This window comes from Opisthocomus hoazin, chromosome 8 (genome assembly GCF_030867145.1).
Source record: "Opisthocomus hoazin isolate bOpiHoa1 chromosome 8, bOpiHoa1.hap1, whole genome shotgun sequence".
Lineage (NCBI taxonomy): Eukaryota > Metazoa > Chordata > Aves > Opisthocomiformes > Opisthocomidae > Opisthocomus > Opisthocomus hoazin.
In genome coordinates, this window is record NC_134421.1 from 74,156,997 (window position 1) to 74,174,148 (window position 17,152).

Sequence of the window (17,152 nt, forward strand, 5' to 3'; positions counted from 1 at the left end):
GCTTGGGCAGGGGGTTGGGCTGGGTGACCCACAGAGGGCCCTACCACCCCTGACCATGCTGGGATTCTGTGAGTGTCCGGTCTCGCGCTCCTCGGCTTCGGAGCGGATGTCAACGACGCGAGTGCTGGCTCAGCCAAGGGACCTGCTGAGAAGAGCCCGGTCCCTGGTCCCGATTTGGAGAGGTCGAATCAAGTGGTGCCTCCGAAACCGCGGTGGTTGCTCAGAATCTGGCCCTGCAGCAGCAGGAGCCGTTCACGCAGTGGCTGAGGGTGATGATGCTCCGTCCTGCTTCGGCTTCGCTGCGTGGGCTGAGAGGGGCTCCCTGTTCCCCCTTTGCCTCGTGCTCTTCGGGAAGAGCCTCTGCCTGGAGAGCGAAGGGACCAGGAGGCGATCCTGGGTGCTGGGGAGTTTTGGGGGGTTCTGGGGGGCGGCAGGACCGACCCTGCTGTGCCAGGAGCACCGAGACGGCTGTTCCCCACTGCAGGGCTGGCCTCCCGCTGCGCTCCTGGGCAGGAGAAATCGCCAGCCGAGCCCGAGAGCCCGGCTGCGGGGAGGCTGCGGCAGCGGTGGTGAACGGCATGGGGTCCAGCACGGTGGGCAGCAGGCTGTGGGGAGCGTTTCCTCACCTCCAGGAGGAAAAAGGGAGCAGCTACAGAGGCTTTAGCTGTGGGGTAACATCTCCAGGCGCTGCCAAAGCAAGGTCCTCTGCCTTGCTGTCAGCCTTGCACCGCTCTCCCAGGGCAATTCCTTCCTCTGTTCCTCTCCGGCTTCTCTCCCTACTCCTCCATCTCTCGGACCTTGCCCCGCATCCCTCCCTCTTTCTTCATTCACAGAATCCCAGAATTCCAGAATGGTCGGGGTTGGCAGGGACCTCTGTGGGTCACCCAGTCCCACCCCCTGCCCAAGCAGGGTCACCCAGAGCAGGGGGCACAGCACCGCGTCCAGGCGGGGCTGGAATATCTCCAGAGAAGGAGACTCCACAGCCCCTCTGGGCAGCCTGGGCCAGGGCTCCGTCACCCTCAGAGGGAAGAAGTTCTTCCTCGGCTTCAGCTGGAGCTTCCTCTGCTCCAGTTTGTGCCCGTTGCCCCTTGTCCTGGCGCTGGGCACCACTGCAAAGAGTCTGGCCCCGGCCTCCTGACCCCCACCCTGCAGATATTTAGAGGCATTTCGAAGGTCCCCTCACAGCCTTCTCTTCTTCAGGCTGAACAAGCCCAGCTCCCTCAGCCTCTCCTCGCAGGAGAGATGCTCCAGTCCCCTCCTCATCCTCACAGCCCTCCGCTGGGCTCTCTCCAGTAGCTCCTCATCTTTCTGGAACTGGGGAGCCCAGCACTGGACCCAGCACTGCAGATGGGGCCTCCCCAGGGCAGAGCAGAGGGGCAGGAGAACCTCCCTCGCCCTGCTGCCCACACTCCTCCTCATGCACCCCAGGATCCCATCGGCCTTCTTGGCACCCAGGGCACGCTGCTGGCTCCTGGTCACCCTGTCGTCCCCCAGCACTCCCAGTCCCTCTCCGCAGAGCTGCTCTCCAGCAGCTCAGCCCCAGCCTGTGCTGGTGCCTGGGGTTGTTCCTCCCCAGGGGCAGGACCCTGCCCTTGCCCTGGTTGAACCTCATCAGGTTCCTCTCTGCCCAGCTCTCCAGCCTGTCCAGGGCTCGCTGGATGGCAGCACAGCCTGCTGGTGTGTCCACCACTGCTCCCAGTTTGGTGTCACCAGCAAACTGGCTGAGGGTACGCTCTAACTCTTCATCCAGGTCACTAATGAAGAAGTTGAACAAGACTGGGCCCAGTACTGACCCCTGGGGACACCACTGGTTCCAGGCCTCCAACCAGACTCAGCGCCGCTGATGCCAGCCCTCTGAGCTCTGCCCTTCAGCCACTGCCCTCTGAAATAAAACTTAAAAAACCCTCTTTGAAGCGTAACTGCTCGCTTTGCCGGGCGGCAGAGCCGCTGCCCGCCGTGCTGGGCTCTGCCGGAGCCACCAGCCCTGGCCGCTGACTGCCTGGGCTCTGGGCTTGCAAAAACCGTGCTGGAACAGGGGTAAAAACCTGCATTTTTGGCTTCTGAATTTGGTGTTTTCTTGGTGGTGGATCGCCGGGAAACACGAGTGTCCTTGGGGGGGGATGCACAGCACCATGGGAGGGATGGAGCACGCCGGGGGGGTACAGAACCCCCCGCTCGGTGTCGTGAGGTGACGGCCTGGGATGGCCCCAGGGGCCCTGGGGTGTTCGTCAGCAGAGAGCGTCGGGTGGTCAGGGTTTTGGCAATCTTTGTCCGCCAGACATTTTGCAGCGGGGTGGCTGGTGCTGGGGTCTGGTGGGGCTGGGCTGGGACTGGGCATTGCTTGACCCGGGGTGGGGGCATTTGCTGGCTTATGAGAACCCCCTGGATTTCAAAATGATCAAAAAAATTATCAAAACCCTCCGTTTCCTGAGGTTCCCTGCACACATGGGAATGCAGACGCTTCCTGCGCCTTCAGCCCCATTTTCGAGGCACCAGCTGGGGCTCCGAGGCTCGCCTTGCCCCACCGACCCTTTTCCCGTGCCTCAGTTTCCCCTTCTAGCGAGGAGAACTCTGCCTGCGCCCGCAGCAGCGGATGTGGGGACGCCCGTCCCTGCCCGCAGCGGGCAGCCGGGACGCGCAGGGGATGGAGAAGGGCCGAGCTCACGCCTGCACCCGCGGGAGCTGCGTCTGCTGCTGCGTCCCCGCTCCCCGGCGTGCGAGAGGGAGGGCGCGAGGGGCTGATCCCCTCCCTGCTCGCAGGGCTGGCACGTAGGAACCTGCGCATCCCTGGGGAAGCTCCAGCCGCCCCGGCTCGGCAGGTTCCTCCGGCTGCGCTGTGCAGGAGCGAGCCCAGCCCGCAGCGGCCGCGGGCGCTGCTCCGGTGCAGCTGGCTGGATCCCAGGCTGTGTCCGGGAGACGGGAAGGCTCTCGGCTCCGAGCTTCCCGGCCATGGCGAGCGAAGAGGAGCACCCCTCGGCTCTCTCGGATAGCCAGGTAAAGGCTGGGCATGTGGGGAACCCTCGGTGTCCAGCTCTGGAGCCCTCAGCGCAGGGCAGAGCTGGAGCTGTGGGAGCGGGGCCAGAGGAGGCCCCAGCCATGATGCGAGGGCTGGAACCCCTCTGCTGGGAGGAGAGGCTGGGAGAGCTGGGGCTGCTCAGCCTGGGGAGGAGAAGGACAAGGGGAGACCTGAGAGCAGCTGCCAGGGCCTGGGGGGGCTGCGAGAGAGCTGGGGAGGGGCTGGGACAAGGGTGATGGGACAAGGGGGGATGGCTTTGGGCTGAGAGAGGGCAGATTTAGATCAGATCTAAGGCAGGAATTCTTCCCCGTGAGGGTGGTGAGGCCCTGGCTCTTCTCCATCTCTCTCCATCAGGTCTTCGTGCTGACGTGCATCTACCTGCCGGCCTCGCTGCTGAGGTGGGTTCTGCTCCTTGGCTGTGGTGGTGCTGGGGGGAAGGGTTTTGACCAGGAGCCAGCAGCGTGCCCTGGGTGCCAAGAAGGCCGATGGGATCCTGGGGTGCATGAGGAGGAGTGTGGGCAGCAGGGCGAGGGAGGTTCTCCTGCCCCTCTGCTCTGCCCTGGGGAGGCCCCATCTGCAGTGCTGCGTCCAGTGCTGGGCTCCCCAGTTCCAGAAAGATGAGGAGCTACTGGAGAGAGTCCAGCGCAGGGCTGCGAGGATGAGGAGGGGACTGGAGCATCTCTCCTGCGAGGAGAGGCTGAGGGAGCTGGGCTTGTTCAGCCTGGAGAAGAGAAGGCTGCGAGGGGACCTTCGAAATGCCTCTAAATATCTGCAGGGTGGGGGTCAGGAGGCCGGGGCCAGACTCTTCCCAGTGGTGCCCAGCGCCAGGACAAGGGCAACGGGCACAAACTGGAGCAGAGGAAGCTCCAGCTGAAGCCGAGGAAGAACTTCTTCCCTCTGAGGGTGCCGGAGCCCTGGCCCAGGCTGCCCAGAGGGGCTGTGGAGTCTCCTTCTCTGGAGATATTCCAGCCCCGGCTGGACGCGGTGCTGTGCCCCCTGCTCTGGGTGACCCTGCTTGGGCAGGGGGTGGCACTGGGTGACCCACAGAGGTCCCTGCCAACCCCGACCATGCTGGGATTCTGTGATTCTGCGAAGCGGCAGCCGGAGCCCTGCCTGCCCGTGGGCTCTTCTCTTGGGCGCAGGGATCCGGCGTCGCACCAGCCCGGTCTCTGCCCCATCCCGTTGCCTTTGTAGGGATGGGACCCCCACCCACCCACCCCGTCGGCCACGTCCGACTCGGGGGAGGCTGAGCACAGGGCCCCGCCGGGATGGGTTCGGCGGGGAGCCACGGTGCCAGGTCACCGACAGCTCAGCTCCGCCGGCCGCTGACCGCAGCCCCGTCTCTTCCAGCCTCCTGGGCAGTGGGTCGGTCCTTGCCGTCACCTCCTGGCAGAGGCGATGCTGCCGCGTCCAGGTGAGAGCCGCAGGGTCCCAGGGGTGCGGGGACGGGTTTCGGCCAAGCTCGGGAGAGCGGGACCAGCACCGCTGCTGCTGGGCTCAAGGCAGAGCGGGGCTGGAGGGCGGCGGGACGCTCGCACCGGGCTCCCCGCAGAGCAGCCGGTGCCAACGGCGCGGGGACGGCCGTGGCCGAAGCGGCTGCTGGGATGGTGCTGGCAGCCAGAGCTAACGCTGCGCCCCGTCCCGCAGCTTCGTCCCCTCTTCCTCCTCGCCCTGGCAGATTTCCTGGCTGCGGGCACGCTGCTGAGCACGGCCGCCATCCAGCTGCTGCCGGCCCCGCTCTTCATCCCCGCGTACGCTGCCTGCCCTTACGGACGGATGCTGGCCACGGTAAGGGGTCCGCTCGCCCCCCGGGGCTGGGGACCCTCTCCCACGCCCCCGCGGACAGCCAGGACCCGTCTGCAGGCTGGGGCATCCCTGAGGAAGTCCTGGGGTGGGGAACTATTTCTCCTGGTGTGAAACAGCTCCTGGTGCCCCTGTCATGGCCCTGAGCCACCGCGGCGGGTTCCCTGGGGATGTGGGGCCAGCGTTTCTCGCCCCTCTGTGCCCAGACTCGCCCCTCTCTGCCCAAACTCACCCCTGTTAACCCAAACTAACCCCTTTGTGCCCAAACCCACACCTGTGTGCCCAAACTCACCCCTCTGTGCCCAAACTCGCCCTTCTGTCCCCAAACTCGCCCCTCTGTGCCCAAACTCGCCCCTCTGTGCCAAATCTCGCCCCTCTGTGCCCAAACTCACCCCTTTGTGCCCAAACTCACCCCCTTGTGCCCAAACTCACCCCTTTGTGCCCAAACTCACCCCTCTGTGCCCACACTCGCCTCTCTGTGCCCAGACTCACCCCTTTTAACCCAAACTCACCCCTTTGTGCCCAAACCCACACCTGTGTCCCCAAACTCGCCCCTCTGTGCCCAAACTCGCCCCTCTGTGCCCAAACTCACCCCTCTGTGCCCAAACTCACCTCTCTGTGCCCAAACTCGCCCCTTTGTGCCCAAACTCGCCCCTCTGTGCCCAAACTCACCCCTCTGTGCCCAAACTCGCCCCTCTGTGCCCAAACTCACCCCTCTGTGCCCAAACTCGCCCCTTTGTGCCCAAACTTGCCACTTTGTGCCCAAACTCGCCCCTCTGTGCCCAAACTCACCTCTCTGTGCCCAAACTCGCCCCTCTGTGCCCAAACTCACCCCTTTGTGCCCAAACTCGCCCCTTTGTGCCCAAACTCACCCCCTGTGCCCGAACTCACCCCTCTGTGCCCAAACTCACCCCTTTGTGCCCAAACTCGCCCCGTGCCGGCAGCTCCGTGGCTGCTCTCTGCCCTGCCTGGTGCAGGGACCCTGCCAGGACCCTGCCGCTGCTCTCCTGCCCCACGCTCATCCTGCTGGCGATGGGACCTTTGCCTTAGCCACGCGTGGGGATGGGGACCAGGAGGGGCTCAGTACCACGGGGCCAGCTCTGCTCCACTTCGCACGTGCCAGCCAGCCCAGCTGCGTCGGGCAGCCATCACTGCGGCCGCAGGCCTGCTGGCAAGGCACGAGGGCAGAGGGCTGTTCGTGCCCAAACATGGACGGGCAGACCCTGGGGGTCACCGCTGCCTGCAGCCCTGGCAAAGCCACCGGCCACGGAGGCCACCAGGGCAGGATGAGGCCATATTGCTCTTGGCGCTGCGTGTCTCCGAGAGCCACTCTCTCCTTGCACGGCTGCTCCTGGCACAGCTCTGCCGGGGTGAAACAGCGGGATGTCGGGGTGCGGAGCGCGGCGGGAAGGTGCCTTCAGGGTGCTGAGCACCACCGGAACCTGCTCGCCCTCTCCTCTCGCAGACCTTCTACGCGGTCTCGTTCCTGATGGTGGTTGTCTACGCGTATGAAGCCTACCGCGCCGTCCACGGCCGGAGAGCCTGGCACCTGGCAGCTCTGCAGGTCGGTGCCCCCCGCCGCGGTGCATCGGGCATCGCCTGTCCCGCACACGGCGGCTGCAGCCCTGCCAGGAGCAGCGCGGGGACCCGAGGGCAGCCCCTTGCTGCGGGGAGTTGGGGGCTTCCCCTGCATCCTGCATCCCGGCAGAGCGGGGCTGGAGCCTCACAGAATCACTGAATCCCAGCATGGTCGGGGTTGGAAGGGACCCCTGTGGGTCACCCAGTGCCACCCCCTGCCCAAGCAGGGTCACCCAGAGCAGGGGGCACAGCACCGCGTCCAGGCGGGGCTGGAATATCTCCAGAGAAGGAGACTCCCCAGCCCCTCTGGGCAGCCTGGGCCAGGGCTCTGTCACCCTCAGAGGGAAGAAGTTCTTCCTCGGGTTCAGCTGGAGCTTCCTCTGCTTCAGTTTGTGCCCATTGCCCCTTGTCCTGGTGCTGGGCACCACTGAGATGACACCAAACTGGGAGGAGTAGTGGACTCACCGGGAGGCTGTGCTGCCATCCAGCGAGCCCTGGACAGGCTGGAGAGTTGGGCAGAGAGGAACCTGATGAGGTTCAACCAGGGCAAGGGCAGGGTCCTGCACCTGGGGAGGAACAACCCCAGGCACCAGCACAGGCTGGGGCTGAGCTGCTGGAGAGCAGCTCTGCGGAGAGGGACCTGGGTGTCCTCCCGGTAGCCCTGGTCACCGGCGGTTTCTCCCTGCAGGAGAGGAGCCGGTGCCTGGAGAGCGCGTGGCAGGGGCTGCCCTACGTCGTGGCCTGGTAGGTGCCAGCCCTGAGCCCCTCTCGACCCCGAGCAGGGCTGTGGCACAGCGTCTGCCCTCCCGGCTCTGCCCAGGACGGCCGCGCTCACCTCCGCCTCCCCTGCAAGGCTGGTGCCAGCGCTGACGCTCCTGGGGCAGCTCATCGCCCGCGGCACCTCCGTCACCGACATCGCGCCGAAACCCCTCGAGCCCATCGTGCCGTGGAAAGGCAACGGCTCCCACGAGACCTACAGCCTCTACTGCTCCAGGTACACCAACGTCCCGCCACCCTGACCCCTGCGAGGGGCCCCGCCGGGCGTTGGGGTGGGGGAAGGAAGCCAAAAATGCCCCAGGGACGATGCGGTGGCGTTAGGGGACCGCCACCGACATCCTCCATCCTTTCAGCTGCCTGCTCCTCATCCACCATGCCCAGGACCTCTGCTACGAGGTGAGCGTGGCCGGGTGCCCGTCCCTCCCGCCGTCACCTTGCCCCGGCCACAGCCCAGCGCTGCCGAGGGCGGGTGGGCTCGGAAGGACACCGGGAGGGCAGCGGGTCCGTAGTTGCGTGGGTAGATGCTGCCGGAGGGATGGGGCAGGGGTGTCCCTGCTCGAGCAGCACCCAAGGGGCAGCTCCCCGGCACCGGGTGCCCTGCGCCGTGGGGCTCCCGGCACAGCTCGGGGCAGGGCTGGCCCGCGGCCCCGCTGATTTCCCTTTCCCTCTCAGTACGTGGGTAGGAAGGACGTGGGCCTGGAGGGGAAAATCATCTTCTTCTTGTACCTTCTGCTGGTGCTGAGCTGCTGCACGGTAAGGCAGCGGCACAGCGGGGCGAGCGCGGGGTCCGGCCGCGGCAGCCAGCGCGCCCCGGTTGACGCCGCTCCCGCCGCCCAGCTCCTGTACCGCAGGGTGAAGCTCCGGTGCCGGAGGAACGCCGCCGCGCCCTTGCTGACCCTGGAGAAGGACGGCTTCGCCGGCAGGAGCATCCGCAGCGTCAGCAAAGTCTCGCACTACTTCCAGCTGGTTTTCCTGCTCTGCTGGGCTCCAGGCAAGTCGCTGGTGATGGCCGGCGGGTCCCGCAGCCACGGCAGGCAAGAGCTGCCGCAGCTCCTGTGCTTGTCACAGAATCCCAGCATGGTGGGGGTTGGCAGGGACCTCTGTGGGTCACCCAGTGCCACCCCCTGCCCAAGCAGGGTCACCCAGAGCAGGCTGCACAGCACCGCGTCCAGGCGGGGCTGGAATATCTCCAGAGAAGGAGACTCCACAGCCTCCCTGGGCAGCCTGGGCCAGGGCTCCGTCACCCTCAGAGGGAAGAAGTTCTTCCTCATCTTCAGCTGGAGCTTCTTCTGCTCCAGTTTGTGCCCGTTGCCCCTTGTCCTGTCGCTGGGCACCACTGCAAAGAGTCTGGCCCCGTCCTCCTGACCCCCACCCTGCAGATATTTAGAGGCATTTCGAAGGTCCCCTCGCAGCCTTCTCTTCTCCAGGCTCAACAAGCCCAGCTCCCTCAGCCTCTCCTCGCAGCAGAGATGCTCCAGTCCCCTCCTCATCCTCGCAGCCCTGCGCTGGACTGTCTCCAGTAGCTCCTCATCTCTCTTGAACTGGGGAGCCCAGCACTGGACCCATCACTGCAGATGGGGCCTCCCCAGAGCAGAGCAGACGGGGACCCCTGTGCTGTGGGAAATAGGCAGTGACAGGGGATTTCTCGCCTGGAGAGGGAAACTCTGGGTGAAGTTAACAGCGTCCTTCTGTCTTCCACCCACAGCCTTCCTCCTCACCCTCCTCTCCTTCACCAGCATCAAACCTGCCTCGGTCTTTGTCCTCTATGTTGCTACAGTAAGTAGAAACCCATTTCCCAGGCTCTGGAGCTGGGACTTTTGTCCCCACCTGCGGCGCGGGCAGCCCGGGGCAGGTGAAGGCAGCGCTCGCTGCTGCCTTCTCCTCTCTCTCGCAGGCCCTGACCGTCTCCCTCCAGGGCTTCCTGCACAGCTTGGTCTATGGCTGGCTGAGGCAAAACTTCCGTCAGGAGGCGGTGGGCGAGAGACCCTCCCTGCGGCACCGCCGGGGCCTCGAGCCCTTCTACGACGAGTCCCTGGGGGCTGTTCCCTAGGCTGCATCTCACTGTGGAATTAGTAGTAAAATTAAGGTTTTACATCTGAAAATTAAGGTTTATATGAAAACATCGCAGTGTTCACCCAGTGAGGAAAAGCATAAAATCCAGAGGAGCTCTGAGGATGGGACCCGGCTGCAGCGGGCAGGCGAGGAATCCACTCACGCAGCAGCTCCCTGCCCCACAGCACGGAGGACGGAGCGGGGGGAGACTCCGTGGCCCTGCTCCGGGAGGATAAAGCGGGAAGAGATGCTCCTCTGGAACTGATCAGCAGCTCCTCTGGCCCCCTGAGCCAACAGCTTCACAAAACCTTGCCAGAGTGCTATCCTCTCGTGAACTTTGCTCGTTTTAATATCATTTTAATATCAAAACACACCTCCATCCCGAAGGCTCCCCGCCTCCGAGGTGCGACCACCCCTCCTCGAGTCTGCGCCCTCGATTTTTGGTGAACTCTACCTTTAAACGTGGAGCGAGAGAATTTTACACCAACCCTGATAAAAGGTCTGTGTGACTGCAGTCACTCAAATTCCACCTTAACGGTAGAAAGGCTATAAAAATAGCCAGGGAAATGGGGGATTTGGGGAGGAGAAGAAGAGAACACCGTGAGCAAGTCACGGGAAACCCCACCTCAGATGCCTCCACCAGCCGGGACCGGCCGAGGGGCTGAGCCTCGCTTCTCCCCCCTGGGACGCCTGGGCTGAGACTCAAACCGAGCGCTTTTCTCGGGAACAGTTACTCCCTCGTGTCTGCAGCCAGGCTGTGTTATTTATCACCTTCTCACGCGTTTATATTTGCCCGGGCTTCCTCGCAGACAGTCCCTGTCACCGGCAGTTCAGAAAACCTCTGTCACAAACCAAACTGCCCCGTTTCAGCACCCAGTTGTCCCTGAACGGGACCAAACGTGGCCGTGCCAGTTCCTGAGCACGCCTGGACGGAGGGTGCAGAGCGCTGGGAGCGTGCCCAGAGTCGTGGCAGTTCCATGCGCGGATCGCACGCGGCCGGACTGGCAGCGGCAAATTGGACATCGCTCAGGATCTGAACCTCGCCACACTCAGCCTCCCACTCACAGAATCACAGAATAGTAGGGGTTGGAAGGGACCTCTGTGGGTCCCCCAGCCCAACCCCCTGCCGAAGCAGGGTCACCCACAGCAGGCTGCACAGGACCTTGTCCAGGCGGGTCTGGAATATCTCCAGAGAAGGAGACTCCACAGCCTCCCTGGGCAGCCTGGGCCAGGGCTCCGTCACCCTCAGAGGGAAGAAGTTCTTCCTCATGTTCAGACGGAACTTCCTGTGCCTCAGTTTGTGCCCATTGCCCCTTGTCCTGTCACTGGGCACCACTGAAAAGAGCTTGGCCCCATCCTCCTGACACCCACCCTGCAGATATTTGTAGGTATTAGGTCCCCTCGCAACCTTCTCTTCTTCAGGCTGAACAAGCCCAGTTCCCTCAGCCTCTCCTCGCAGGGGAGATGCTCCAGTCCCCTCCTCATCCTCGTAGCCCTCCGCTGGACTCTCTCCAGTAGCTCTTCATCCTTCTTGAACTGGGGAGCCCAGAACTGGACACAGTACTCCAGATGAGGCCTCCCCAGGGCAGTGTAGAGGGGAAGGAGAACCTCCCTCGTCCTGCTGGCCACACTCTTCTTGATGCACCCCAGGATCCCATTGGCTTTCTTGGCAGCCAGGGCACACTGCTGGCTCATGGTTAACCTGTCGTCCACCAGGACACCCAGGTCCCTCTCCGCAGAGCTGCTCTCCAGCAGGTCCACCCCAAGCCTGTACTGGTGCCTGGGGTTGTTCCTCCCCAGGTGCAGGACCCTGCACTTGTCCTTGTTGAACCTCATCAGGTTCCCGTTCTGCGCCGCGAGCGGCTCGGCGGTCGGCAGCCGCGGGGCTCTGCAGGCTCGCGAGCATCTGGGTGCCGTGGGAGGGGGCTGGTGGCACGCAGACGGCCTGGCAGTCCCCGGAGCTTCAACCGACGGCGACTGTCCCGGGCGTGGTGGTGGCTCTTTCTGTTCTGTTCGGTCTTGTCTCGGTGCCGCGCTTTCTGCCAGCGAGCCAAACCCCTCCGCGGGGTCGGGAGCCTGTGCAGCCTGCTGTAGGTGACTCTGCTTTGGCAGGGGGTTGGACTAGATGACCCACAGAGGTCCCTTCCAACCCCTACTATTCTGTGATTCTGTGATTCTGTGAATAAAGCTGTTACGGTTGAGGTGCTCCTGGGCTTTGCTGCTGTTGGAAAAGTAACAGAAACAGGCGGCTCGTGACTCCTTCCCACCTCGGGGGAAGGTTCCTGGCCAAGAGGGGATGAAGGAGCCGTGGCTGGGGATGATTCTGCCCGCACAGCCTCCTGCCAGCCCCCAGCTTCTTCACCATCCCGTTAAAATCATCCCAAATGCTTGCTCATAGCTGCTTCTGGGGCTGAGTGTGCTCAAGCACCATCACCCGTGCGAAGCCGAACCCTCGGGGGTGTTGGCAGGGCCCCGTCGCACCATCAGCGAGCACAAAACGGACACGTGAAGAGCATTTGGAGACCTCCAGCCCAGGGAGAACAGCTCAGGGCAAGAGCCAGGAGTGCCATCGGACGCTGCTGAGGCTGGCGACGATGGGGACGGTGCTGAGATGGGCTCCAGGACCGCTGAGCGGAGGTCTGCAGCAGGGGGACCACGGGCAGGGGCTCCTTCCCGAGCGTCTGGTGCTGTCTGGGACTCGTGTGCCACCAGAGACGGAGGTGAGGGGAGCAGCGAGGATTCCGAGTCCTTCAAAGCTGGTCAGCAGCAGCGTCACAGCGCAGGGGAGGACAGGGACAAGGTCCTGAGCTCTTAATACAAGCTCGGGAACCAGGCCTTGCAAACAGGGCAGAAAATCCTGTTAGGAGATGTGGGGAGAGGGAAAAGTGCGCAGAGGCCAAGGTAGGAAGGTGACAAGGCTGGCAATGGGTGAGATTTGCAGGGAACGGGAGCTGACCTCCTCGGGAGGAATGCAAAGCTAAAAACAGGTAGTGGAGAAGGTTGAATACCCGAAGGAGGGTGTTTGGGCTGTGGAGGAGCAGCCACAAGGCGAGGGGAAGATGAGGCAGCGGCTGCCGAGCACTGCGGGAGGGGTGGAGGTGCAAGCGATGGGGAGGACAAGTTGGGTCGAGCTCGGATCCCGCTCCAGGACATTCCCAGAGGAAATCAAGGGCTGGAAAAGAGTGAGGAGGTCGGGGAGTAGAAGAGAGGCAAACCACAAGACTCTGGACACAAGGGTGACCGTCCCAGTCTCTTCTATAGCACCACATTTCTGTGAAAATGGGTGGGGAAAAGATTTTCAGCAGGGCCTGTTGCGCTAGGACCATAGAATCACAGAATCATGGAATGGTTTGGGTTGGAAGGGACCTTAAAGATCATCTGGTTCCAACCCCGCTGCCATGAGCAGGGACATCTTCCACTCCAGGACAAGGAGCAACGGCTTTAAACTGAGGGAGGGTGGATTTAGACTAGATACACCCTTTACCATAAGGGTGGTGAGGCCCTGGCCCAGGTTGCCCAGAGGTGGTTGATTTGATGATTGGATTGGTTGGATTTGATGATCTTCAAGGTCTTTTCCAACCTTAACGATTCTATGATCCTATGATTTACCTGGAGTGGTGGTTTTGGCACGGGAGGCTCCTGGTGTAGTTTCTGAAGATCTTAGAGGTCTTTTCCAACCTTCATGATTGTAGGATTCTGTCTGCGCATGCGGCTGGGCGGGCAGCTGGCCCCGAGGCTTCAAGCACAGGACCCTCAGCCCACCCACCCATCCCTGGAAACATCCCAGGCCAGGCTGGACGGGGCTCTGAGCACCCTGACCCAGCTGGAGATGTCCTTGCTCACTGTGGGCGGAGGGTTGGGCTAGATGACCTCTAAAGGTCCCTTCCCACCCAAACTACTCTACAAGCCTATGAAAACACCGCTGGAGCAGCATGGGATGGACCCAGAGCCAGCGCTGCAGGTCGGGCGCCATCGGGGCACGCAGCGGCACGGCCAGGACGATCCCACCCCGTGAAAGGGCAGGAGACAAAGCAGCAGCTACAGAGGGTGTTCAACAGGCACAGCAGCTGCCCGGGCTGACAAAAAGCCAAAAATCAACGACCGGGTGGAAAGCCAAGATGAGGTGGATCCAGGAGTGTCCATGGAGTACCACAACCAGCAAAGGACAGAGCCATCCTGGAAGGAGCGGGGAGAGAAGACAGCACACTCCACCGCGGCAACCAGCACGCAGGAGCCAGGAGGACTCAGCTGGGGACGAGGAGGGGGAACAGAGGGCAGCCCAAAGGGAGAGGAACTCCGAGAAACGCCGTAAGGGGATCTGTCTGCACCTCGAGTGCTGCGCTCAGCGTTGGGCCCCTCGCTCCCAGCAGGACATGGAGGGGCTGGAGCGTGGCCAGAGAAGGGCAGCCAGGCTGGGGAGGGGGCTGCAGAACAAGTCCCCTGAGGAGCGGCTGAGGGAGCTGGGGCTGCTCAGGCTGGAGAAGAGGAGGCTGAGGGGAGACCTTCTCGCTCTCTGCAGCTCCCTGACAGGAGGGGGCAGGGAGGGGGGGTTGGGCTCTGCTCCCCAGGACCCAGCGACAGGACGAGAGGCGATGGCCTCAGGCTGCGTCAGGGGGGGTTCAGGTTGGAGATTGGGGAAATTTCTTTGCTGAGAGAGTGGTCAGGGGTTGGCCCAGGCTGCCCAGGGCACGGGGGGAGTCCCCATCCCTGGAGGGGTTCAGACACCGTGTGGCTGTGGCACTTGGGGACAGGGTTTAGCAGGCATGGGGGGTTGGGGTGATGGTTGGACTGGGTGATCTTGGAGGTCTTTTCCCACCTTAACAATTCTATGATTCTATGATTTACCTGGAGTGGTGGTTTTGGCATGAGAGGCTCCTGGTGCGGTTTCCCAAGATCTTAGAGGTCTTTTCCAACCTTCATGATTGTAGGATGCTGTCTGCCCAAGCGGCTGGGCGGGCAGCTGGCCCCGAGGCTTCAAGCACAGGACCCTCAGCCCACCCAGCATCTTCTCCGCGGGTGCCTCGGATGTGCTGTGGGTTGGGCAGGGGGATGGAGGGGGCAGGGGGACGCGGGGCAGCAGCACCCGTGGCAGCAGCCGGGCTCAGCGAACCCTGCAGCAACGTCTCCCGCTGGGGCCAGCACCGAGCATCCCTGCCAGATGTCTACCAGAGACAGAAAACACCACGCTGAGGGCCACGAGCGACCAAGCTCAGCGGCACCTCCGCAGAGAAACCCTGCTCCTAACCACACAAATCTGCCAAGATTCTAAAACAGGACAACAGCTTGGCTTAATATTTTTTTAAACTAATATTTTCTACTATACGTTAGTGCTTCAGCCCACCACAGTCCCTGCAGAGCTACGGCACGACGCGCAGCCACCCGAAAACCCCGCTGAGGCAAAGATTCACAGAATCACAGAATCACAGAATGGTTGGGGTTGGAAGGGACCTCTGTGGGTCACCCAGTCCAACCCTCCTGCTGAAGCAGGGTCACCCACAGCAGGCTGCACAGGACCTTGTCCAGGCGGGTCTTGAATATCTCCAGAGAAGGAGACTCCACAGCCTCCCTGGGCAGCCTGGGCCAGGGCTCCGTCACCCTCAGAGGGAAGAAGTTCTTCCTCGGGTTCAGCTGGAGCTTCCTCTGCTCCAGTTTGTGCCCGTTGCCCCTTGTCCTGTTGCTGGGCACCACTGCAAAGAGTCTGGCCCCGGCCTCCTGACCCCCACCCTGCAGATATTTAGAGGCATTTCGAAGGTCCCCTTGCAGCCTTCTCTTCTCCAGGCTGAACAAGCCCAGCTCCCTCAGCCTCTCCTCGCAGCAGAGATGCTCCAGTCCCCTCCTCATCCTCGTAGCCCTCCGCTGGGCTCTATCCAGTAGCTCCTCACCTTTCTTGAACTCGGGCTGGCAGCTGGTGAAATGCAGTTCCAGCAGCAATCAGCCCTGGGGTTACAGCACATCCATTTCCGAGGCAGCGGGCAGAACGACGGCTCCGGAGCCGGGGGCAGCTGCCTCCCGCACCGGCACCGGAGCCTTGGGCCTTCCCTGCCCTCAGCCCAGCGGCAGACACGCGTCTGCCTCCCTCCGAGAGGTGAACGGGAGCAGAACGGCCGGGCTGGAAGCGGGGCTGTGGTGAGAACAAGTCGTGGTGGGAGCTGGAGAGGTTGCTCCCCACACCACGGCCGCTCCGCGAGCTCCCACTTGGCGGGGCTGACGCAGGCTGTAAAATCCAGATTCTCCAACGTGCTTCACGGGGCTGACCGCATCGCGTGTCTCATGGCCCGAGGCAGAGCTCCAGCTCTCTTGTACATTACCACAGCACACAAAGTTGATTTTTTTCAAGCAGAATAAAGCACATTTGGAGGCCAGCTCCTCTCTGCGGAGCTCCGCTCGCCACCGCCATTCCCACAGCACCCAGCCGCGGTCTCTGGAGAGCTCTGCTCCTTGCAGATGCGCCAGCCCCGTCGCCGTCTCCACCTTGGGAAAAGCCAACAGTGTCCCGTGTCCTGCCATTCACCCTCCCACTCCCGCCACAGCTGAAGCTCCTGCTGGCACGGGTCAGGCTGCTGAACGGGCACTGACCATTTTTTCACGTCATTTGTATGTGGGGGACGAGCATCTCTCTCGTTATCATCAGGAGCCGTCCTGAAAACAACTTCCCCACCCAGGGCTGGTCCTGCTTCTCCCAGGCAGGGTCTGGGTGACAGCACTGACATTTCGAGAGCCAAGCAATAAGGATGGACGTGTGTGTATGGGCAACGCGTGTCCCGCACAGCCTACAACACGCTGCTGGAAGCCTGGCTGTCACTTCCCGACATCCTGACAGCCACACAGGGAACAGTTTCTCGTTTACAGTCCCTAATCCAGCTCCTCAGAGCAGGACTGGGCAGAGAATACCGCACACAGCTCCCCATTTCCACTACAGCTCCGACCCACGTGCTCGAGACCGTACATGGCTGTGGGCAAGCTCCAGGTCAGGTCACGCTGGCTGGACCAGGGAAGAACTTTCCTTTCCAAACGCAACTGCAGCTGCCCGCAGCCCTTCCTGCTCCAGGAGTCCCTTCGCCGCGCTCAGTGGTGGTGCAGCACAGCCTGGAGATCCTCCGGCAAGGAGCCGATGATGGTGTCAATGTAGAGGCCCACCCGCTGCAGAGTCTCCTCTTTCACAGGGAGGTGCTGGCACCTGGCTCTTACCTACAGGGAAAGAGAGGAGACAGAGCAAATTAAAATCACCAAATCTCAGCGTGGCAGGGTTGGAAGGGACCCCTGGGGATCCCCCAGTCCCACCCCCTGCCCAAGCAGGGTCACCCAGAGCAGGGGGCACAGCACCGCGGCCAGGGGGGGCTGGAATATCTCCAGAGAAGGAGACTCCACAGCCCCTCTGGGCAGCCTGGGCCAGGGCTCCGGCACCCTCAGAGGGAAGAAGTTCTTCCTCGGGTTCAGCTGGAGCTTCCTCTGCTCCAGTTTGTGCCCGTTGCCCCTTGTCCTGTCGCTGGGCACCACTGGAAAGAGTCTGGCCCCGTCCTCCTGACCCCCACCCTGCAGATATTTACAGGCATTTCGAAGGTCCTCTCTCAGCCTTCTCTTCTCCAGGCTGAACAAGCCCAGCTCCCTCAGCCTCTCCTCGCAGGAGAGATGCTCCAGGCCCCTCCTCATCCTCGCAGCCCTGCGCTGGACTCTCTCCAGTAGCTCCTCATCTTTCTGGAACTGGGGAGCCCAGCACTGGACCCAGCACTGCAGATGGGGCCTCCCCAGGGCAGAGCAGAGGGGCAGGAGAACCTCCCTCACCCTGCTGCCCACACTCCTCCTCATGCACCCCAGGATCCCATCGGCCTTCTTGGCACCCAGGGCACGCTGCTGGCTCATGGTCACCCTGTCGTCCCCCAGCACTCCCAGTCCCTCTCCGCAGAGCTGCTCTCCAGCAGCTCAGCC

At 62.8% G+C, this 17,152-nt stretch overlaps 2 protein-coding genes across 2 annotated transcripts in view; one reads left to right on the forward strand and one right to left on the reverse strand.

Annotated features, from left to right (window-relative positions):
• Nucleotides 1–3,309: 3,309 nt before the first annotated feature.
• LOC142362333 (uncharacterized) lies at nucleotides 3,310–8,846 on the forward strand. Its single transcript, XM_075429572.1, has 10 exons — nucleotides 3,310–3,414; nucleotides 4,367–4,430; nucleotides 4,695–4,804; nucleotides 6,285–6,383; nucleotides 7,086–7,141; nucleotides 7,251–7,391; nucleotides 7,528–7,570; nucleotides 7,847–7,927; nucleotides 8,012–8,254; nucleotides 8,802–8,846. Exons 2-10 carry the CDS (start codon nucleotides 4,415–4,417, stop codon nucleotides 8,844–8,846), a joined length of 834 nt encoding a protein of 277 aa, XP_075285687.1. The 5' UTR covers nucleotides 3,310–3,414; nucleotides 4,367–4,414.
• A 1,979-nt stretch (nucleotides 8,847–10,825) lies between these two features.
• DENND6B (DENN domain containing 6B) overlaps nucleotides 10,826–17,152 on the reverse strand; it is a 36,336-nt gene continuing 30,009 nt past the window's right edge. Inside the window, exon 20 of the mRNA XM_075428938.1 lies at nucleotides 10,826–16,414. Within this exon, the coding sequence (XP_075285053.1) occupies nucleotides 16,292–16,414 (123 nt within the window). The 3' untranslated portion in view covers nucleotides 10,826–16,291. The remainder of the gene's footprint in view (nucleotides 16,415–17,152) is intronic.